At 37.7% G+C, this 23904-nt stretch overlaps 1 protein-coding gene across 1 annotated transcript in view; it reads right to left on the bottom strand.

Annotated features, from left to right (window-relative positions):
* The window catches only part of SMURF2 (SMAD specific E3 ubiquitin protein ligase 2), a 65875-nt gene that overhangs the window by 19016 nt on the left and 22955 nt on the right, over positions 1-23904 (bottom strand). Inside the window, exons 2-9 of the mRNA XM_014952228.1 lie at positions 18081-18119; positions 16321-16429; positions 8399-8532; positions 7173-7238; positions 3349-3433; positions 1982-2065; positions 324-526; positions 67-151 (exon numbers count right to left, since the gene is read on the bottom strand). Of these exons, the coding sequence (XP_014807714.1) occupies positions 67-151; positions 324-526; positions 1982-2065; positions 3349-3433; positions 7173-7238; positions 8399-8532; positions 16321-16429; positions 18081-18119 (805 nt within the window). The remainder of the gene's footprint in view (positions 1-66; positions 152-323; positions 527-1981; positions 2066-3348; positions 3434-7172; positions 7239-8398; positions 8533-16320; positions 16430-18080; positions 18120-23904) is intronic.

The following is a 23904-nucleotide window of genomic DNA, read 5'->3' as shown; positions in this document are numbered from 1 at the left end:
TCTGAGGAGAGTACTGCTTAAACTATTTTGATTTGACACCTTAAAGATACTTTCATTGTTTCTTACCTGGGTACTCTCGGATCGTGCCAAGTGCTAACACCAGTCTGAGTATGCAGGAAATAGACCTGACCTTGCTGAGTCGTCCTTTGCTCTGTGAAATAAAGGTAAATTAATAACTATAAGAACAAAAAGTGCAATACAAAAACTCACAAAGACTGATTTCCCGAAACTAAGGAATCAAAAGGATTTTATGTAGGAGAAAACACAAGCCATTTTCTCAGTTTCTTGGGAGACCTACAATTCAAGTATTTTAAATTGCATACCGTATCCTTCAGGTAAATCGGGAGGAGTGTGCAAGTGTGTCCTGCTCATGTAATTTCTGTGCCTCTGTGACCTGACTCTCCTCTCTGCCAGCCGAGGATCCGATGACTGCCCGCAGGTCGCACCGTTTGTTCCCGTAATTGGAGTGTTCTCATCCACAAAACAGCTCAGTGGCCTGCCGGGACTGGAGTATTCAGATGCTGGCCTGGGGGAAAAATTGCATTGCTGACTGGACAGGGCTACATAATGCACTTGATGGAAGCTCTCCGGGAATCTTTGTAGATGGAAGCTTCATCTAGGGGCTCTCGGGAAGTCTTTGTGGATGGCAGAACTGTGCAGTTGACTTGTTGAACAGGGTACCTCAACAACAGGCAGAAAGCTTCTGTTCAGCACTCACTAATTCACCTCAGAGTAATTAATAAAATTCCTCAACTGAGGGTCTGACCTGACAGTTAGTATATGATGTTGCAGTATCAAGATCATACCAAATACTCACATGAGCAGTTCCCACTTTAAACAGAGTGCTGAGAGAGAAAATGTTTATGTGGGGTTTTTTTGTGGTTTTTTTTTTGTTTTGGTTTGGGTTTTTGCTTTTTTTGTTGTTTTTTTGTTTGTTTGTTTTTTTACAATGAACAGCATACAGCCCAGACTTTCCCACCTTGCCTTCCTATGCCCTTCTAATTTTTACGAAAGGTTATTAGGCGAGGATGGTGATGAAGGGCTACCTAAGATAAAAAAAAGTTGTTCTTGAGAGCTCAACCGCAAGAGGAAACATTGAATTATGTGGTTTCATATCTCAATGTGGCTTTCAAAAGTATTTAAAATGGGTTAAAGGGGAATTGATAAGGTCACAGGAAATTCCCCAAACAGATTATATATTTTGCATTTGTTTCTCTACTGTAAATGTATCTAGAGCTTAGAATAAGTATTTCAACATACCAGGAAAAATACAAATAGGCAAATTAAAAAGCAGTACCTTAACTCACTTGAAAACTGCAAATATGTATCAGACCTGCAGCATTAACAGTACAGATTATTTTAAGTCAAATATATCCATACAGAGACTGCAATAATATTTATGGAGTAGGGAAGAGACAGTCTGCAGACACAGACTGTCTGCAGAAGAGTCTGAAAAATATGCAATGACACTGTCTACAGTTCAGGTAACGGCAAAACTGATTTGACGAACAGCTTCGCAACACACATTTAAGATTATTAAAAAAGGCGATTGTGATGATTTCGAAGCATGCTCTGTAACAATCAGCTGTAAAAGTTCTGGATTACTGGTGATAATTATGGTCATAGCATGTACATAGACAATGTCTGTCAGCTAGCCACGATCGCTTTTCTTCGTTCCTTATGATGTCTGCACATTGTAACGTCTGTATTTATCAAGTTCTACCATAGCAGCTCCACACAAAAGCAAGGATGCTAGTATTAGGAGAGATAAAAAAAAAATAGTCTAATCAGAATGATTCTTCTGAGTTAAATATTAGGCAGACTGAAGGAGTAAGATGCTAGAGAAGAAAAGCATACAGCATTTGTAGAGTGACTCAAAGGAATGCTGAATACCCTTTTAGAGCCACTTAGAATTGCTTGTGCTCAGCGCTCCTGGTCAGCAAGCAAACCATCATAAACAGTCTCCTAAATAATTTCTTACCGTGTTGGTCGCTCCCACTGAGTTGTTCGTGTAATATGATTTAAATACTGGATCCTTCCAGAAGCAGTCCTCCGTTCCTCCCACCTACAATTCAGACATTGAGAGATAAGGCAATGAGTGGTATTTCCAGGAAACCAGGGCACAAAATGTTTCCAACGTAAATGCCAACTCAGGAAGACCTACACTATTATGAATCATGTTAGCTGAACAAGGTAACAGGAAACAGCTGGAAGTTCAACTCAGAATTTATTTTACATATTCTTTTCTTGGAACTAGGCATATTATTAACAATATCACACCTTCATGTTCAATAACCATTTGAATTTTAATTAAATCCAAATAGCCAGATAAAGAAACTTCTTGAAAACATCATGTTTAATAACACATACAACATCTTTTGACTACCAATTCTATTAAGTGCTTTCATAGTATCTTCACGCAATACTTGCTTTCATTAAAAAGTCACCTTCAATTAACATGACTTTTTAATTTTTATTACTTTTGCACTCCAAAATACACAAGGTTATACAGCTAGCTTTGCAGTTACACAATTAAGTAAGTGATATTTATACAAGGAACATTTTGAAGTTAAAGTTTAGAAGCATTTTTAAAATTTTTTTTGACTTCTCCAGACTCCAAATTAACAAAAGAATGCTGTTTAGGACTTCGATGATAATTTACGTTTTGAAATTCATCATCTGAAAAATCAGTTTCTCCTGTCTTTACCTGCCAAGAATCACATTCAGAAGGTCTGTGCTTGCTCTGAAAAAGTTGATGACAGCACCAGAACCTAAAACAGAGCATTTTTCTGTATTCATAAAACTGGTTTAGGTGTTAATGATGTCATTAACTCTCACAGGGACAAATCAAAATCCTAAACCAGCCTTTGGCAGGTAAATACAGCAAGAACTCAGGCTCCATTACCTTTTCCAATCACGATTTACATGGAAGAAAAAGTGATCCATGTTTATAGTAGTGTATAGCTCTGCACAGCACTGCAGAAGGTGGCCAGGCCTGTGTGCTCAATACCTTGCTACAAAACTACTACATGGATGAAGTCAGTTTACTGGCTGTGATCTAATATTATATTAGTTCATCAGTTCTATAATTTGAAAGACATATGTTTTCTTACACAAGTATATTTTTTAACACATTTACTCATATATATACCACCTCCCGTTTTTCAGGAAGAGACTAGAGTCAAACTATTAACTATTTTCTGTGTATCTTGCTCCTAAATTCAAAACTGTAGAAGTCCGAGTAAAGAATAAAAATAAATTAACCTATTTTTACACTGATTTCTCATTACTGCAAAAGTCTGTAGTATGAGCTGTATTTGTGTTTACATCGCAATGATGTCCACTTACCCATCTGGTAAATCATTATCAAATAACCGGCTGCAATCCACAACTTGTCCTCCTGTGCCTATTCGGTCTCTGGACTGAAGACTTACTATTAAGACAATAAAAGAATTATTAAAGGTACGATACCTGAATGCAAGCTACAGTTATATCTGAAAGAGAAATGGTACAACTTGGAGCACTAAGCTGAGCCATGTTCTGAATATTTTTTCCTTCCCACAAACCAGAGTTACACAGAAACAACACATGTTTTCATACACATAATTCTCTACATATTACTTCAAAAAAGTTAGCTTAGAAATATGAATGCAAGTGAAGGCAGAAAAAGAAGTTAACTCTGAAGCCGTCATTAATTCTTCTCAGTATGAGACAGACTGTGACACTGGTCTGGCAGCAGCAGGGTGACTGACCTCATGTGAGGCTGGGACAGCAAGGGGACAGTGCTAGCGCCACACTTGCACTACTACCGGGAGAACCACTAGTAGAAAAGGCCAAAATAAGAAATTCCTATATGGTTTTGACTCCTTATATATTTTGTCTGCACACGGGATTCAACACGTGCGTACACGCACACACAGAACCAGGCAAAATGTAACTGCTAGGAGCACTTGATGTTTGGTTTACTGGCTACTTTCAAACACCAGTGATAAAAAGTCAAACGCAACTCTCACACAAAGCAGTGCTCAACACCCCGAAAAGCCCTTACTGACCTCGGCACAACTGTATTTTAAATTTTTTTACATGTTTCATTTGTAATGGATATTTATGCCTGAAGCTTTTGTACTGCAGTTACGAAAACCAAGATTTTTTTAGGCAACTTTTGTTCCCAATATAATAATTTACAAGTGTCCAGGCTGATAATTTATGACACTTGTGTTCCTGTGGGGTTGGGGTTTTTTTTTTGATGTTTTGTTTCGCTTTTAACAATAAAACGATTGCTTAAAAAGCTAAATACGTGCTGTGGCACACATTTCTTGAGGTGGCACTACTGTATCTCTGGACAACTGTCTTCAAGTCCTATTTATGTGTGCAGTGAAATAAACTTACAGACCTTAATATAGAAAAAAACAAACTTCTGTCAAGATGACAGTTAAAAAAGATGTAGTATTACCCGCAGTTTTTGCCAGAAAGTCCAGATTTTCAATAACAACATGGTTTGAAGCTCAAGATTTTGGGCCTTCAACAGACCAACCCAGGGAGCCCTGCAGTACCTGCCTGCTTTATTCCTAATCACTATTAACTCCTAGTTTTCCATGAACAGTCATGTTACAAAGCAAATTCTTAGGAGTGAAAGGCACCTTAAATTTAATTTCAACCAAAAAGAACCTTAAGTCATGTATTTATCCTGCAACAAACACATTACAAGTCCACATTGCTGCATGGAGGCAAGGTTTGGCAAGCGAAACACACAGACAAAAATGGAACTAAACAAAGGCAATTACCTCCTCTTTGCCTACGTGAGGACCAAAATTTGTGCACGGCTTCATTTTGTAATAAGGACTCATTTTTTTCTGCACCCCCACATCAGAAATAAAATGGTGGCACAGAAGAGAGCTGCAAGATTAAGACACAGTTCAGGTGCCCTTTGCATCCACTACTCACAAGCGTACCCTCTTCTTCCCCCCTTTGAAGACAACCCCAGATAGTTAAGAGAAAGATCCCCTTGCTCCCAAATTATGAAGGCATACCCACTGCGCACTTGATTTGTAAGGTTATAATCTGCTGAAGGTGTAAATTACCTTTTAATACCATTTTCCAATCTTGCACAGCCTCTTAATTTAAGCCAGTTAGTCACTAGAAGACTGAGAATATATTTATAACTTATTCTATCTTCTTTCTTACTTTTAATCAAGATTTCTTCACCATGTTACTACTGCAGTGGAATTACCTACTCAGACTCATTCATCCATTCAACAACATTGCATTAGTGAAGGAAGATTAAAATAGAAGGAGATAAATAACAACAATTTAAAGAAAATAAAGACAGGAGGCTCCGGAGTCTTACCAAGGATGCATTAAATTAAAATACAGCCATAATGGAGGAAACCTGACCTTTCTGATGGTAACAGTGGAAAGCAGAAAATACAGATTTGTTCTCAGTCTCTCTGTAACCTGACAAGCTGTGATATTCCAGGTTTAATGAATGATCCAGCAGCTCCTGCTAATTAGGGACAGCCTCAACAGCATGCCAAAAGAGCTAACGCTTTGGCTATCCGCTTCTCATGATCACATCAGGTTAAGCCAACTTATCTGTCTAGTTTATGCCCACGCTGCTGACTAGTTATCTCTGAAGTGTATCTGCCATGGCCACACTGCAAAATATTTGCCCCAGGCTTCCCCTCTGGCATCCCAATAGCCTTGAGATCGTTCTCAAGGGGTGGCCTTTGGGGTTTTTTTTGCTTGTTTAATTAACGCTCACGTTCTCAAGTCAAGATGACAAGGATGCATGTTGTGTACTCTGGAGGGCAGCATGAGAGCATGTCAGGGTGTGAGGGTACAGTCCCTGCTGGTGACACCTCTGAAAGACTGCTGTGGGCAGAGGAGATCTCTCCTGCTTAGAGCAGAGCCTGTATAAGCAGAGCTCAGTTTCCTCTTAAAAGGAACCCCACAAACAAAACTGCATGCGTACAGCATGAAAGATCAGGGGGCCAGTACACTGGAACAAAACCAAAAAGCAAACCAAACTGACAACATAATGCACCCTAGAAAAAATACTGATTTATTCTTTACTCTTCTGTGCAAGCTCCCATGGAAAATTTAACATTCCAGAATGGTCTGAAGTGTCGACAGTGCACTGACAATTCTACCATCATTTGACTCTCCTGTGTCACCCCACTCTTAATACTGCGAAAACACTTGCAGATCAGATGCTAGGCAGATGGTTAAAGCAACATGAAGAGGTAAAGTCATAGCTATTATTCACCAGAGCACTTTGAAGAAAGCAAACAAATGCACTGAAGCCCTGACTGATATTTCAATAGTTTTCCCTGGCTGACAAAACAAGAATGCCGCTTGGGTATTATTTGAACTAGGATTTAAACATAAAACTGAGCATGCAAATTCACTTTTCTTTCCCCCATATCCAAATAACCTCATTACCATCCTGCCATAAAAATAAAGACCTCCTTCTTCTGATCAATTTTTTTTTTTGACCTAAGTGACCTACTAGAAACACTGCCTTCTGAAACAACTTACAGTGCACCAGAAAGAGTGTTTATGAAGTTGTTTGTGGATACTTGTTTTTCAATTTGGCAGCTTCTTTTTAATTCTTAAGTTATTTAAGGTTTATGATTTAGCAGAATGACAAAGTACAGCTACTGAGATTGGTGACAGGCTTGTTAATAACCCATGAAAACACAAAATGAGTTGACCAACTCATCCTAGACACCAGCTCACTCCTGTTACAGCAAGATGTTTTACCCTTTCGCAAAACTTACAGGAAGCACGGCGTTGCTGGAAATCTCAATGGCCAATAAATTTATGACGAGTTTTTCACAGGGAGTTCAAGCTCAAACTGTCATAAATCTTTACAGTGAAATTAAATGCTTTCCAAATAAATTTTGTACTATATATGGTCTTATCTGTCCCAAATCTTATAATAATATTTGGGGGAGGGAGGGATGCTGGGTGTTTCATTGTATTGTTTGTTATGTTTTGTTTTTAAATTCTCTACATACACACTTCTAGCTTGAGGTCCCAATGGCTCTGGCAGTAGACACTGAATTAAAAAAAAAAAAAAAATTCAACACCAGAAACTGACGTCTAGGAAGGGTATTTCTACAGCTACTATTAAGCTCCAAGAGAACTATTCGATAAAAACCTTTACTTACCTACTATCTGTCCTCTAACAGTATCATTGTCATTTGGCCCAAGTTTGCACAGATCCAATCTCTGATCTGTGAAATAAGGACGCAAAATGTAAGTCATACAATATTTTGCTGCCTTTGAAAAGCACGCTGAAGTACCATCAGAACAAAATTCAGCCTAGTGTAGGATAGTTAAGACTTCAAGAGATGGCAGAAGGGAAACAAAACTAAAAATCTTCAGCCAAGACTTCATTTTTCATACTTTAAAAATCAGAGTACTTTTGCTTTAACATTTTTTTTACATCACGAAGCTCTTCTGATGAATCAGAAATTACATTATCCTGCACTGGATGTCTAAAGTGATTGTAAAGTATTTTCAACTCTTTTCCTTTGTGAAGACCAGCCATTGTCATAATGCACTTCCAGCTCAACACTCATTAGTACGGCACAGAACTAACCTGCAGCATCAATCCACATATTCCACACTAAATAGGTAAAACTTCAAATTGAGCAAAGCACAATGCACTGAAGCACCGATCTAGTGACAAATACTTAAAAATTAAGAACCTCAGTTATGCCTTTATCACGAAAGAACCCAATAGTGAAGGCAAAATCACAATGCTTCTCTGCCAGTATATCACTTTTCCTTTTTTTTTTTTTTTAATTATCCGTATAGTCAAGCACTACTTTTACATCACAAACACTGCACCAATTTGTTCAGAAGTAAATGGCATCCGTTAAGATAATGGGAGAACAGCATCTTGCATGTTAATTAACTTTTTAAAAAGTAAATATGAAGTGCTATAAGTTATAAAGCACTTAATATATTATAGCAAAATTTACTATTTAATTTTGAAGGTCCATTAATGTTTAAACTACAAATTTGGCTTCAAGATAGATTTACCCTTTTATTTATCCCTTAAGACTCACACTTTTGAAGGCAATAAAAAGATAATTTGAAGGTAATTAGAGTCTGTCTTCCTTTAAAATTCCAACACATTAAGTTCAATCTCGACAATCCACAACCAGACTGCAGCACTGTCTATGGTAATGGGGCAAAGGAATTGAAAAGCCAAAGGTAAGTTACATTCTCTAACCTACCCATCCTATCCTCAGCCACAAACCACCATTACAAACTACCAAGATTTATAAAAAAACAACAAAATCTCAATTAACTGTCACTCTTCAAAAAGTCTGTGCATGAAAGTTTGGTCTGAAAGAGAAGAAACACTAGTCTTTAGCTTACTTACAACCAGTGTCTTTAAGGCGGTTGATTGCGTTTGAGAGAAGTCTCACACAACCCAGAAAACCAGCTCCCTGCTTTTTATGAATTTTCTTGTGATTCCACACACTGATTGTTATTGAATCCGACTTCCCAATATATCTGAAAAAACGTGAAAAAACAGTACTGTGAATGGCACTTACTGAATACTTTGAAGATGCTCCAGAAAACACCTTGGGGAAAAAAAGATTATTAACCATTACATTAAAAATTTAACATACACTGTATCAGCAAGAGAGAATAGGTCATCTTTAGAGAAGATGTACAAATTATACTTTAATGAAAGCATGTGTTATGAAGGAGCATACCTGAATACAAACTAATCTACAATCCTGATTTGGGAATGAGACACTATATGAATTCAAAGTCTATTGAGATATGTTTAACACAGGAACACGACCAGGCTGTGGGCTGGCCTGGTGACCACAGCTCTTCGAGCAGCTACAAACATGCTTAGACTCCTGCCTATGCTCAGTCTAACCAAAGAGAATGGCGATGGTCATGGCACCACGTGTTTGAGAGCAGCATTAGCAGGCAGAGCAGTTTAAATGGGACTGAAACTATTGGCTTCACATCCTTTGGCAGCACTTCATCTGCCACTGCTTTTCAGGCTACTCTTCCAATCACCGGCTAAGACAGTCACCCCCACGTTGAGCTCTTCTGAGCACTCAGGGAAAATGTAAGGCAAACCTAGTTACACATCTGCAGTTAACCAGTCTTTGGGAAGTTACTTTACTATTAAGAAAACTTCAGCACAGCCCCATTTATTACATACGCTACGTATTACAAATGTGAAGCATTATAAAAGGCTTGCACAGTATTTTGGTTGAGACATAACACGGTCCCCTCCTGCCCCCTTGCTCACATGTGGGCTGCCTGCTTGCAGCACCAATACGGAAATGCTCTGCAAAGCCCAGATCTGCATTTCACTGACCTGGGAAAACCCGGACACTGTTGCTTATTTGATTTTTGCTTTTTTGTTTAAAGCTTTTTTTCTTCAGAAGAAATTTCTTTGTGAGCTAGGTTTTTTTCCAAAACTTTCAGAGGACAATGTCAAAACAACTACTGCCAATACTGAAATATTATAGTTATTTCTAGTTGAGGAAAATGAATTTTTAACTATGGCTTAAATCCCAAGAACTGCTTGTAGTTCTCCCTTCCCAGGCTACAAATTCTGCAGTTTAGTTCTAAGTGCTGTTTTGTTTATTTTTTGAAGGAAAACTGATCAAACTCAAGCAATGTCTAAATACATCTCCCCCACTGACCAAGACTTTACCAGCTTTAAAATATCTTAAGATTTTCATAAAGATAGAAATGATACTGTCAAGGTTGACAAAACAAACAATTGGACTAACTGTCATGGCTTAAAATTGCAGCTGTGATCAGGTAAGTTCTCAATTAACACTTCTCCCCTTTTTCAAAAAGCAGAGTGTTGACAACTACTTTTTCCCACCTGAAGACAGGGGCTGACCCACAAAGTAGAAGACAGAAAAGCCTCACTGGAGGCACATACCCACGAGCATGGTTTAAAACAACCAGTGCACATTTAACTAAAAAAAAAAAAAAAAAAAAAAAAGGCAGACAAAACATGAACTTCACACAAACAAAACCCAGAGTTTTGGGAATAGTAAACTTATTGCGTAATATAGGTCAGATTTTTTGCCTTGCAACCTTGACAATGCCAATTTTGCATAAAGAAACAAGAGATGAAGATGGGTATTCACGTGCATAGTTGCAGTCTACAATGTTTCATGTACTTAAAATAAATTCTTATGAGAACAAGTTAGGTGCACTTAAAACAAAGACTTATCATGACCTGTCTTGAATTTTCCAGTTTTCCTTGTTGCTTTAAAAAAGTCAAAGGTATATGGTTAAACACAATTTCATAACAGAACAGTTTGAGTAATACGTAGAACAGCTGAATATACAACACAGTTTCCAAGAATTACTGCAACATTTCAGGGTGAGGTTTTCATGGTTAAGATGCAGACAGTAAGCCATCCATACCAGGGGAGAACCTCTAGAGTACTACTATAACCTACTCTGATTTTTGAGCCAGAAAACCTGGCTGATTCACACATTTAAAGGAAATAAGCAAGACAAACAGCATTTTCCAAATAAAAACTCATGGGTTTGGGTTTTTTTTCTTCCAAAGGAAGAAAAGAAATAGCTCAGTAACTGCTAGTTGGCTTTATACCAAAATGTTTCATCTATATTTCGGTGTAATTTCAGGCATGAAAATACATGGCTGCATTTAGAGAGTGACGGTAGGACAAGTTGACATTTCCAATTCATTTGGTGGATAAGTTACATTTGTTTTACATCATCTAGCAATAAAGTTTCAACATAAAAGCCTGACTAGGAATTTTATTTCTTATTAAAAAATAGAATGTTAAAAAAAAAAAAGTGGATAAGTTAAAAAAAAAAACAAAAAGAAACAAAAAAACCACAAACCCCCCGTTCCGTTGAATGCCTCTCTCTTCCTCCTCATAATTGAAGGCCTTTTTTTTTTTTTTTTTAACTCCACACTATCAGCAATATCATTTTCACAGCTTCAATACTTTAATAGAGATAACAGAATTTAGTATTAATGAAGTGGAAACCTGAAAATTCAATTTCCATATACATTTTGTTAACTCTCATATTTCCTGAATCTGTAAGATTAGGGCTCTGGATAAGAATTGTGTGTTCAGAGATTTTAAGAAAAATGCGTATTCTTACCACTTCTGAACAAAAATCAAGTACATGCCATACCGGAAACCTCTAAACCATTCTAATCAATTTTTAAAACACAGGGACAATTGTAACTTTGTCTAAATAATTTTATTGCCAAGGTGGTATTTCCTTCTGAGCTGTTTTATTCCTCAGGAATGTTTGGTATCAAGTGACTTTTCATCCCCATGGCATTATACACACTTTTCCTGAAGAGTTCAGCTTGGTAGAGAAAAACAGAATGAACAAAGTGGAAAAAAAAAAAATCCTGAAAAAACACACCTCCTCCAGATCACAAGCCAGATGTACTTCCTCCAAAAAGAGAGAAAAATGCAACATCAAGAGGTATGAACTCAAGCTCGGAAGCCAGGAATTCCCTATTTCTAAACCATGCTGTCACACAGACTCTTTTTATGACCTGGACAAATTACTGAAGTTTGTTTCTCCATTTTCCAATTTCTGAATTTTTTCCAATATAATGGTAGCATTATGCTTTGAGATATCAACTCTTTTCAGATTGGGGGAGAAGAGAGTGCAAAGAGACACAATGAAAAATATCATCCCAATATTTTCTCTTCTCTCTCTCTCTTCACCCTGATATTGTTCTCATCTCATGTCAAGAAGGCAAGGAGCTGTTTGACAGCTCTTTAAGAGTCTAATCTAGGATGGGATTTTCTAAACCAGCACCAAACAGAGCTGTTGCCTTCTTTCCCTGAGAAAAATCCAGGATCGTTAGCAATAACCAGTGGGCGTTAGGGTTGGGGGAGAAAGATTATTCTGCCTGGGCAACACAGGGGCTTGAGAACGTGAAGGCACTAAACAGCACTGGAACCTGCAGCGAGAAGATTTTGGGAAGAGAAGGGGTTGTAGAAGTTGGGTGAGGTTACATTTGAGAGGTATAACAAAGGAGGAGAGCAACAAGTCCATGCTAGAGCCTGGAGGTGCAGATTTGTAGGGCACAGAGTAAAGTTGGGACCAGGACTAGGTTTTGGTGGAGATCATGGTACAAGTACCTCTTAGAGATAAATAGACCATATGACACGATGCCATTAGGTCAGAGGCTGGTGGGGAGGGCTGGAGTAGGCTACAGGACACAGGTGAGAATGGAAGGCTGCAGGAGAGATCCAGGCTACCACTGAATGGAAGGAAAGGGGAAAGGAAAAGAAAAAGGGGATTTGTTAAATTTCAGAACTGCTGGTTTAGGCAGTGTGTATATACTCTGAACCCGAGGTAGTCTGTAAATGTGTTAAGTCTGGTTACTCAGAGCTTTGAGGAAAGGCCTGAACAATAGGGAAAACACAAACAAGACTGAAAACAAGGAGGGGGAAATACACCCAGGGCACGCATGATATTCTACTGACATTAAACTGCATCCAGACAGCAACTATTTGGCAATTTCTTTCTGGAAAGCCTTCAAATTCCCCCCCTTCCCTTACACGTAGCCAAGCAGACTGAAGAATCTAAGCAATTAACTAATTCAGCTGTTTCCTTTCACCCTCGGATGTGAATTAAGAACCACAAAAGGAAATGCAAAACCTTTTTTTTCTTTATAACACTGCAGACATCCTTTAAAAAAAATATTATACAACAGAATATCTATTATGCTGAATCAGATTAGCAAGCCACAAAATTCTCTTAGAATTAGCAACTTAATTCAGACATTATTGCACAAATACATCACAACAGATCCATGTTACTGTGCTGGATGGATCTACACAAGGCTGTTAAATTAGCAACAGTGTTTACCTGTCGTGCAGGTTCCAGGCTGGGGATACTTCAACCCACCCAACACAGCCAACACATGGTTTTACTGCACGTAAGTCTATTATGCTTATTTAAAAGCCAACAGAAATCCTAGTGGGAGCAAAAAAGCAGGATTTTGCTTTCAATTTTTTTTTTTTCTTTCAAAGAATTCTACATAACTGCACCCTCCCTGCATTGATTTTCATTTCCTCCACTGCATGGTGGCAGGAGCAGGCAAGCACCAAGACTCCATCTGTTACGCTTGGTGTGCAAACCATTTTCTCCAGCAGTGGAAGCATCATCAGGCAGAGACTGGCACTCCCACGCAATGGCATGTTGTTAGGGTAAACATCAGGGATGAGAAGAAAGATTAAGCCCTGTAACCTATGAGGCTTGCCATCAGGTGTTTAGTAGTAAAACAGTTTCTTTTTTTTTTTTTCCCCAAAAGTTTATTTTCTTAATATTTGGTGCAGATGAAAAGCTGAGACTAGACACCAGGTATACTACAGCAAAAAGTTACCTTAAAAGCAAAGCCAGGCAGTGAGCTGTTGTATCAAAGAGATACTGCTGTTTTAAATAGGAACGGAAGACTAAGTGACTGATATTTTTAAGTGGAAATAAATGGGGTTAAATGAAGAATATTTTGAGAGAGAAAGAATTATTTTCAAATTACAAGGCCTGACAGAATGCTAAGTTTTACTTTGGATTAGAAATGCTGTGTATAATTTTGTCATCGGGGAATTCAACTGCCTATGTCAAGCACAGTAGAATTACTACAGGACAAGTAATTCATATTAAGAATATCCTAACTAAACAAAGCCTAGGGTTTTTTAGGGATATTTTCCCCAAAAAAGAAAAAAAAACAAAATCAACCAAACACACTCAAAATCTTTCACAGAGGATTGTCCTCAACTCCTTAGGACAATCCAGCAAGAGAAGCCCCAGATCTGCCCAAGCAAAATATTCTGCTAAAAAACCCATTTCTGTCCCTACTTTTTGTAATCTGATATGGACTGCAGTCACAGTTTTGCTTCAAAGCTACAACAGCTACAGTATTCAGAGCGAAGCACGACTTGTTCTATAATACAACATAAAAATACCTCCTGTTCATTCTTCCTTGAAAATTATAACCAGAAAGGATATTTTTTCCCTAAGATTTTACTATTTTTTTCTATTACTGTTATGGCCTGTTAACATCCTCCCACGTTTCCCATGTCCTCGGCTCCTGCTTTTCTCAAGAAGGGAACCAAGTATCCAAGTCATTAGCCCAAGGAGCACTTGACACCCCTAATAACCCATTCCTGTCAGCTGCTTACTCTCATTGTCACCACAGCATTGCAAACACCAAGACACGACTAGCAGATACTGGGGAAGACGCAGGGAACCACTGAAATTTTCAACACCCAATTCAGTAGCAGGTAATCGCCAAATCCTGGCCCACCAATCCTTCTTCAAAAGCATCCCTTCCCTGGCTGTACATTTGCACTCAAGTCACATTGGCAGCATTTTCCTTTCCACCTTACTCTCCTTTTATCCCTGTAAAGCTCTGCATTAATGCTCATTAATCGGCCTGCCTGACTAAACAACAATAGAAGTCCATGCTCTCATTACACTCCTTCAGCAGGAGAGCACTGGTGGTACTCAGGAAGTGCTCCTTGTGGTACAGCTCCATCCAATGCAATTGGGTTCACGTACTCCAAGACACTTCATGAAAGAAGCCACAACACGCAAGCGAGATCCAGAGCCTCCCTATAAAAGCACACTCCCGGAAGCAAATTAACACACCAACGCAGGCCACCATTACTGATGCAACTCATTTAATCAGCAATTACACACGTTTTTTCGCCTCTCCAGCTACCTTCCTGTGGGTTAAGTGAACTGAATCCACTAACCCACGAGCCAGATGGAGCCAGTGTAAGAGAAGGGGCATGAACACACACAGTAAATCAGGAAAGGGCTTGAAACAGGAGAGAAAAGGGACCTTTCATTTTTGGTGGCAGCCTGTGGTGGTATCAGTGCAATCTACTCGTGTTTTCACCATTAGGGCTCTGCATAGAGTATTAATTGCTGTTGGAAAAAAACTGTTCAAGCTAGATCTTCACAAATGGATGGTCAATCTTGGAGAGGACACAGAGGGGCAGAGGTCTGAAATCTGCATTCTATATGAATCAACCTACATTCTGATGGCTTTAATAACATTTAAAAAAATCAAATTAACCTAGAATTCTTCAAGTACAAAGAAAAGCCACTCCTTCTAAATGAACTTAAACTTGGTTTATATCCATTTTTCTAATGAATATGAATTAGTCTCACATACAGAATCTAAGCTTGGACTGAGTTTGAATAATAAAACTATAACACTACAGCTTTCCTCAGAGAAAGTGCTGTTAATTTGACTAAACTGCCAGTGATATTTTATTAAGCAGTACTGAAAATGTTTTGTGTACTGCACTAAAATGTTATGAACAACGACTTCATATATTTAGTCTTAGATATTCAATTAAAGAGTAGGTAAAGACATCACTTTAAATCAGGCCTTCCACATCCTGCTGAAAGACCTATCAAGCGGCTGTTCGTCACTGGGAAAAAGGGGGACAAGAAATTTTCTGTGTACTAATATTTGATTTGCTCTAGGTTTGGCGACGTCCAAAGCTAACTTAAATATGCTCAAACAATTTCTAAGAATATGGATAGGAAATGGAGCCATGGGCAAAAAAAAGTTAAAGATCAGAATAATGCCTTAGAAAAAATAGAGAACACAATGAGGCAAAACTGTTCACTTCTCTTCCTCATCCTCCATCCCAAGGAAGAAGATAAATAAGAAAAGAATAAAAGACAGGGAAAATAAAGCAGGCACAAACGCAGAGAAACCTCTATAAAAAGTAAAAGCTTCTATAACTTATATAGAATATTCTATGCTTTTGAAAAACAGAAGAAAAACATGACATACATGCCATACAGATTATATTGCTCAAAAGCACTGACAGATGCTCAAGTGATCATAGCAACATAACAATTTATAGTGTGAAGAACACTTGGGACAGAAAATCGCATCAAGGAGAGAAAATGAGGCACAGAGAAAAAAAAAGACACAGTAGCACTGCAAGAGATAAAAATAGCATCAAGAGAAGAGCAGTGTGAAGGAAATATTGTCAATTGTTTGCTTCCTTTTACAGAAGCGTTAACATGAAAATATTAAAATAAAATAATGCTACGTTAAAGCGTGCTACAGACGTCATCATTAGAAAGTCAAATGTAGTGTGTAGATTTTGAGGGAAATGAGGAATTGGTATTTTGACACATGTATTTTTCACTCTAATGAATTGTGCGATATTTTCAAAGCTGTAAATAGGACAGTATTATGAACATCTGACAGTGTCTGTGTTCTTTAGAGGATTTCACTTCAAACCTTTGGTTATCACTGTTACCACCTACAGGTCATAATGCTGATTCCATTTTGGATCAAGTGTATTCTTCACAGTATCTGTAGAATGGCATTGGCCAGATCCGTCCACCACAACCTTAGCAAATGGATCAGGAAGTCCTAAGAGGAAGAAAAGAAAAAAACTAGCAAATAGATCAGGATGCTTTAAAGTCCAGTATCATTGCACAATTATTTTTTTAAAGTGTCTTATTTGAAGCTGCCTTTTACTCATAAGTGAGAGCCATATTTAATGAATAGGAATAATACAACATAGTAAGCACAGAAAATAGATAAACTAGCAATTTATTTCACAGGTATAGATCAAGAAGAAGTTGTACAAGTCCAGCACTTTGGGGGAAAAAATCTGAACACCTTAATCTTCCTAATTCAGGATTGAGTAAATTCTCAGTATACAAAGAATTCAGCAAAATGCAGAGAAAACAGATTTACATACTTCCTGTTTTCAGATTAATTATAATCATTTTGGTTGTTATTGGTATTACAGGAAATTGCCTACAGCAGATTATTCTTGCTTTGAGCTCCACTGTTTTCTGCTAGCTTTCTACTTCATTTTCTGCTACTTTAGTACCTCAAAACCACTCAACACAGGCTCAGCTGATCAACAAAAAAATCAATGCAAAGATGGTGCTGGGCTACACAGCTGAAAACAGGAAAGAAGCAGGAGCATAGCAGCCTACAATTAGCTCTACTGCAACTAACCTACTAACTCACTCTCCTGCTATTCTAACCAACCTATTAACTGACCCCAAAAGGGATGGTCCCACTGCTAATGCCCCTAAGTCACACAGTCCTAGCCCTTTTCCCCCTCATACTAATTCCTCCACTCATCTGAGCGCCCAGTGACTCAGCTGAAGGAACTAAGGCTGTGAAACATTATTCACGTTTTCTGTAGCACAAGTCTTGTCCCTGTTCTGCTTCCTCAGGTGATTCATGACGGAGGCAGTCAAACAGCAGAGTGGCTCAAGACAAGTGTCAGACAAAGCACGTGGGGATAAAGGTAAAACACCTGGGGAAAGGGAGGAACATCCTTGCGAGACTTGTGCTTCAGTGCAGAAGTGCATCACGGATTTCAAAACTTGAGGGGTATTTTTAGGCATTATTAAACTGTTAAACACCTGAAAACTTTCAGTCAATAAAAAAATCCAGATACAAAGCAAATTTTAGAAGTATGACAAATTACAACCTAATTCTGCATCATTCCTTCTTCAAGTTAATTTCAAAGTTCAGGTCTTTCAAATTCTTCCTACTCCCACCCAGGAGGCAGCAAGCAGGTGATGTGCGTGCATGCCTACATAGCCAATAACATTCCTTTCTGCTCCTTCATCTACCTCTTAGCGCTTCTTTCAAAACATTATTAAAATTAATGAAAATATAATTTCAGAGTGGGTAATTATTCTGACATGATTATTAATAATTAAGATGTAGATCTGTTTGCTGGACAGAAAGTTATTACTTCTTAAAAAATGTGGCACTAATTGAAAAATATGTAATTTGCCTGAGAGAGAAAATTTGTTTCCCACTCAAGACCAAAGAGTCTGTCAGCGTTTTAATTATTATTATGAATCTGTGACGAGCATCACATAAGAAAAAACTATAAGCCCCGAAATTAGCTAGTGTGAAAACATCAAAGCCCCCAGCCCTCTTTATGCAAATACCTTAACACACCTTGATCATCTGCAAACACTGATGTACAGAACTTCCGTAATATTTGTTCCATCTATAAGTGTGTAAGACTTTAACAGCTACTTACGGAAAAAATCCTTTTTCACCAGGTTTTTTGCACACAGTACTGTAAGAAAAACAGAAATACAAAATTAAGTTACCGATTCCCAACTTTAAAAAAAAAGTCACTTTACCTGTCCAGCATTCAAAAAAATCCTGCTTAAAAGAAAACAAGTGAATATAAAAAAATTGTGCTCTTACATCATTTATATTGTAATGTAGAATAATTCCTGAAAGCTGAGCCAGAAGGGTCATCTTTTGGCAATTTACCTTTAGGTAGACTATAGTGGAAGTGATAGGGTAGTGCTTTCCTCAGGCAATAACTTCACATGCCTTATTTTTTTATTTTATTTTTTTTTCCTTCTCAATGGTTTTGCCAGCTCTGTGTTTACCGAGGGAGAGAACCGGGCTGTTTCCAACCAGCTCACCATACAGTGGCACAAACAATTGTGCCAGTAAAATTAGTGGCATTGCACAAGCAGGGTCTTCTGTTCAGCTCTAGAGAGCAGCAAAAGCTCCCTTGACCACTAAAAAGCACATTAGACAGTCCAGGCTTTTCTGCTACCCTGTGTGGAAACTAAATAAAAGCTTTTACCTGAAAAACATTTGGGTGGAGTAGATTAACTTCCAATGCCAGAGTTTTGATGGCTCCAAAGATACATTTTATTTGTAGAAGTTGATAATTGTTTCAGGCTTTTTTGTTTAAATTAAAAGGGAGGAACAACTGCATTTCTAAGCTCAAAATACCAAGGGGAAAACAATCTCATATTGAGTAAATAAAAATAAATAAATAGATAGGTAAAAGGTCAAAGGGGACAACTTTCATATAACGATGCCAAGGTACACACCGAAGACTTCTCACAAAATACACCATCGCTCAACTACATATGTCTATTTATTTCCACAGATTTAGTAAGCAGGAAAAACTGTATTCCCTTGTGAAACATTAAAATATTTACTGATAACACAACAGAATTCTTGGGTCTTGAGTGAAAGCGTGAATTCCCACTGCTAGGACAAAAAAGAAGAAAAAAAGGGGAAGGGGGAAGAAGTTGGAACCAATGCTGCAGAAGCCTCCTCAGTATATGATTCCCTTGGATATTTTGTCTATGAGTTAGCCAATATTATTACTTCCAGGAAATGTAAAGACAGAAAAGCACATCCAAAAATCACATCCCACAGACACCACCTAAACCCAAACAAAACCAGTCACGCTTTCCCCCATAGAATATCCTCTAATTGATCCTGCAGGGCTACTGATTCTCCAGTTTCTTTTACAGTATCTGCCCAAATACAATTAGGCGGAGACGGTTCCTGAGCAGTCTTGGAGATTGCCACAGTCAGGGCAGAGAAGCACCACCCAGAAGAGTCCTGATGCAGCACAAAGTTACCTATCATTCTAAATCAATGAAATTAACGTTTTCCCAATTTTTTACATTCATAAAGATGTTGACTTTAGAGAAATGCTTTCCATGGGAATTCAGCACTGTAAAATATATATACAACTCTGCTTGGGTCTAACAAGTTTTGGTCCTCCATAAAACAGAAGGGGACACCTATTAATGAGTACAGGTAGTCATTAAACAATCCCCTGCACATTGAGGAAAAGTGCTCCTAAAAAAGCTTCAGCATATTAGTTTGATGTAAGGGGGTGCTAATAACATTACTGTTAACCTGGAAAAATATAATGCCTGGTTCCAGGTTGGTATTAGTTGGGTTTTTTAAAAACATGATAAAGGTAAAATAATTCTTTTTCTCCAAAGACATAATGGTAATCCTAAAGCAGAGCTCTATTTAAGGGATTTTCACCCCATAATTACACTGTAAACAGTCAACAGTAGTAAAATACAAATAGAGCACCAAATGTCTTTGGTATTTTTGAGACCTGGAGTTCAAGCATAGACAGGAAACTGTCACATCACTCTGCTCCACAAAGCATTCAAATAAAGTCCTTAGAATGGTGCAATAAAAAGCCACAGTTACCAAAGACTTCCATGTGTCCAGCAATTTAAATTCTACTTTATCCATGCAATTAATAACAACTTAGAAGACATTTAAAGAAACATAATAAGACAAACTTAGAAAAATGCTTCTGCAGTTCTTTAAGATTTTATTACTCCAAAAGTATCCTTAGCCTGAGTTGTCAACAGACACCACTTGCCCAAGAGCAGAAAGAGGTCACTGTTCACCATCATACATCTAGTGGCGAAAAACTTCAGGTAAAATAGATACTTATGTAGATGGCCACTTTTTTAGATAGCTCAAAAAGATATAATTACTTGCACAATTTCACCTATTACAAGAAACAGGAAGTGTCCAGAGGAGTTGAAGACTTTAAATACAACAGTTAAATTAAAATTCATCTATACGACAGTAAGCCATACAATATGCTCCTGAAATCGTACAATGTCCAACATGAGAGGTTTGACTAATCTTTTGAGAGAGAAATTGCAAGGTTAACTAACTATAAACACTTATTTTCAAAATATTAAGCAAGCCTGCCAGTGCAATTTAACCCAAGTCTCATTTTTATAAGATTAGGCATAGGCACAAAATACAGACTAATAACCATTTCCCCAACAATTAGACACGAGTGAACAGCCTAATATTTTTGGCTCAAGACTTCCCTCTCTAGTAACCACATTTAAGGAAATTCAGATGTCAACCCATTCTGGCTTTGTCAGGTTATAAAATCAGGAGAGACGCTCAGAAATCTTCCATTAACAACACCCTCTCTGCCAGGTATTTCTAGGTGAAAAAGCCCAGGTCCCAGGAGCATCAGCTCAATTCTAAGTGAAACAATCTTCTTCCATGCACAGAGGTCTCATCTATTTCAGGGCTTTTTTTTGGCAAAACTTTTCCCACGATGGGAAAAACACCAGTGTTTTATGCTCCACTTTTCTAACAGTTTCAACACTCTATTAAGATCTATTCTGAATATTCTGATAACCAGCTGATTAATAGTTCCTTGAGAATAAAAACTAAGGAAGTTTGGTTTCCTATGGATGTATGTTTTACGGTTGACTGAAAACCATGGCTAAGGCTTTTCCCACCGGGTCACGCATTTAGACAGCCCCTCTCCCACACAGACTCTCCTGTGGTCTCGCAACACAGGATCGCTCGCTGCAGCTTTTTCCTCTCATTTCAGGTCACTGCTGGGGTCTCTTCTTTAGCCAGGCAACGATTCTCATAAAACTCATGGGACTTAATTATCTTTGAGAACTCTATCCTATGTCAAATTTGAGCCAAAGATTCAAAAACCAGAAAAAAACATAGCAAGATTTATTTTTCATGACAAAGCCAAAGTAAAATGCTGATGGTTCTGGACCCAAACCCACATCATTATCATATCTATGCAGTTGCATCATTAATAGATCCTCTAGAGGTACAAAGACACTGATGGAGGTTATTTGTATGTGCTTGTGCTTGTTTTAAAACATTTATTAAAATTATTTTAAAAAAAAAAAAAGTTAAGCTATTTAAAGTTGCACTGAAGGTTTTCAGAAACACAAACCAATGCCTGTACATTTTGACATTGGTTTGAAAAAAAAAAAAAAAAGAGGAGGGAGCATTACACCATAAATGCATCATCAAAAGACATTAATGGCTTCTAGTACGCATATATAGATAAAGTACTTATTACAAAATATCAATGAGTCAGTGGATAGCTATGTTTTGTATTTATTACAGACTTCCTGGGTAGTCTACAGAAAAGAGAACATTAATGTTCCAATTTGAAGGAACAATACATATGTGCCAAGACAAACATGCACATCAGTTTTGCATACTATACGTTCACTAAATATCTTTTTATCGTGCCTTATGATCTCATTCTAACATATGCTACTCAGGTCAGTTGGCAGAAACATGAAAAGAGCATAATATTATAAGCTACCTAGTCTCCTTCCACGTCTGCTTTACTCCACATAGTTCTCAAATAATCAAAAATAGGAATTAAGTGAATCACGTTTGCCAATTTCCTTTTTCTGATTTATTACTGCAGTAATGGTTTAGACCATTAGGGACTAAGAATGGTTTAATGAAAAATAATTTAACTATTCCAAGTAAATGCAAAATGTTTAATATTCCCAAACTTCTGTAACCTAATTTGTGAGCTAGCTATTAAAATTTATATGCAATTGTAGAGGGGGATGAAATAATTGGTTGAACCCACAAAAAAATTTGAAAGGAACTATGATTATTGAAAATGTGAATTTTATAGAAAGATAAATATTTTTCTCATTTTCTGAACTCTTCTTACTCTCTTTGCTAGGTACCAAAGAATTCTTTTTTTACAACTGCTTTTTACTTTGGAATAATTTTTTCAGAAAATCAAGCTTTTTATGACATCAAACTGCTGTTATGGAAGGTATCCTATTTATACGTTACCACTATTTGATATAGGTATTAAAAAGTACGTGTATTTCAGCATAGTACACATATTTAACACAAGGTCTCCATACCTAAAGGGAAAAACCTGAAGTGGAGAGTGCTATTGTAGGAAGCTTGCAATAAAAACAAGATCTACAAGATTTCAAAGAATCACCACATCTTAGATATGATCTAAGAGTCTTCAGTGATCCTATTCACCTTCAATGGCAAGGTATCAGACCCAGAATGAGCGTGGAGGATGGACACCTTAAGAAAGAAAATGTTATATGAGTTTAAGGAACCTGGACATTCAAGTTGTATTCAGTCTGAATGGGCAGTTCCAATCTATATCAAATAGTTTATAGCCAATTCGTTCACTACATTATTTCACACCTGCACAACAGGAATTATACTACTTTACCACACAGGTACATTGCAGTTGCAGTGTTATATTACCCGTATATTTGTCTGCTCTCATCTACCTGTTGTGTCTCTTGATTTATGACAAATTTTAAGGTTTAAATGTGTTTGCACCCAGCAACATGAGGCACTAGTACCTCAGGGCTACAGTTGCAGATGATCCTAATAGAAATATGTTGGTTTAAAGTTTTCTGTATTAAAAATTAATCTTTTTTAAGCTATCTTCTTCAGTGATTATTTTTTTAATGTCTATATTGGAAAGGCACCAAGACTATCAGTGAATGATACAGGAAGGCAGGTAAGAAAATAAAAAGTGATCACAAATGTCCATGGAAGCGAGCACTCCAGCTGAAGCAGAAGGAGACACATAATCAACACATTTAAAACTCGGTACGTGACTTTGTAAGAAAACAGCCCCCACCTCCGGCCCTGCATCCAACGCACCCAATGGTGCGTCCACAGCCAGCCCTGGGCTTATCGGGGGAAGAGGAGGACTTGAGGCTAAAGCTAAGATTATGTTTACTAATCTTCTGGCTTTTCACATGTCATCACCATAGAAAAACTTGTTCAGCTTTCTGAATCCAAACAGCAGTTTTAACATTATAATTCCTGTTGGTTTGTTTTTTTCCTTTCCCCGAGGGTTTTTCTCCCAGAACATATGTAACATGCAGGACAGTGAGAAGGACAGGCTGCCTATCAATTTTTACCACAATAGTTCATTCTGAAGACAAGTCTTTCTTCCCCTTACAGAAATAACATCTTTTAATGAAAGCCATTAGCATTGCTTTTTGTGATCAGATCCCAGTTGTTTGCATGTAATACACAGTGCAATACAATCACTAAAATAAGTCCCAGCTGTAGAAACACAATGCTATGCTGTTGCTAATATGTGTTGTACTGATAATGAATGGTCGTCTATGCTTTAATCTGAATACAGCTCCCAACTGCTTCGTCTCTCCTTGCCAAAAATTCCCCTTCCTCCTCCAGACTGTGGTTGCATTCCAATTACACTGCTGATTGGAATGAGCCTGCTCTGAAAGCAGGGGGTGGGGTGGGGTGGG

The sequence above is a fragment of the Calidris pugnax genome, unplaced genomic scaffold (assembly GCF_001431845.1).
Source record: "Calidris pugnax isolate Ruff unplaced genomic scaffold, ASM143184v1 scaffold206, whole genome shotgun sequence".
Lineage (NCBI taxonomy): Eukaryota > Metazoa > Chordata > Aves > Charadriiformes > Scolopacidae > Calidris > Calidris pugnax.
The sequence above is the reverse complement of the archived record's forward strand: the minus strand, read 5'-3'. Positions and strand labels throughout refer to the sequence as shown.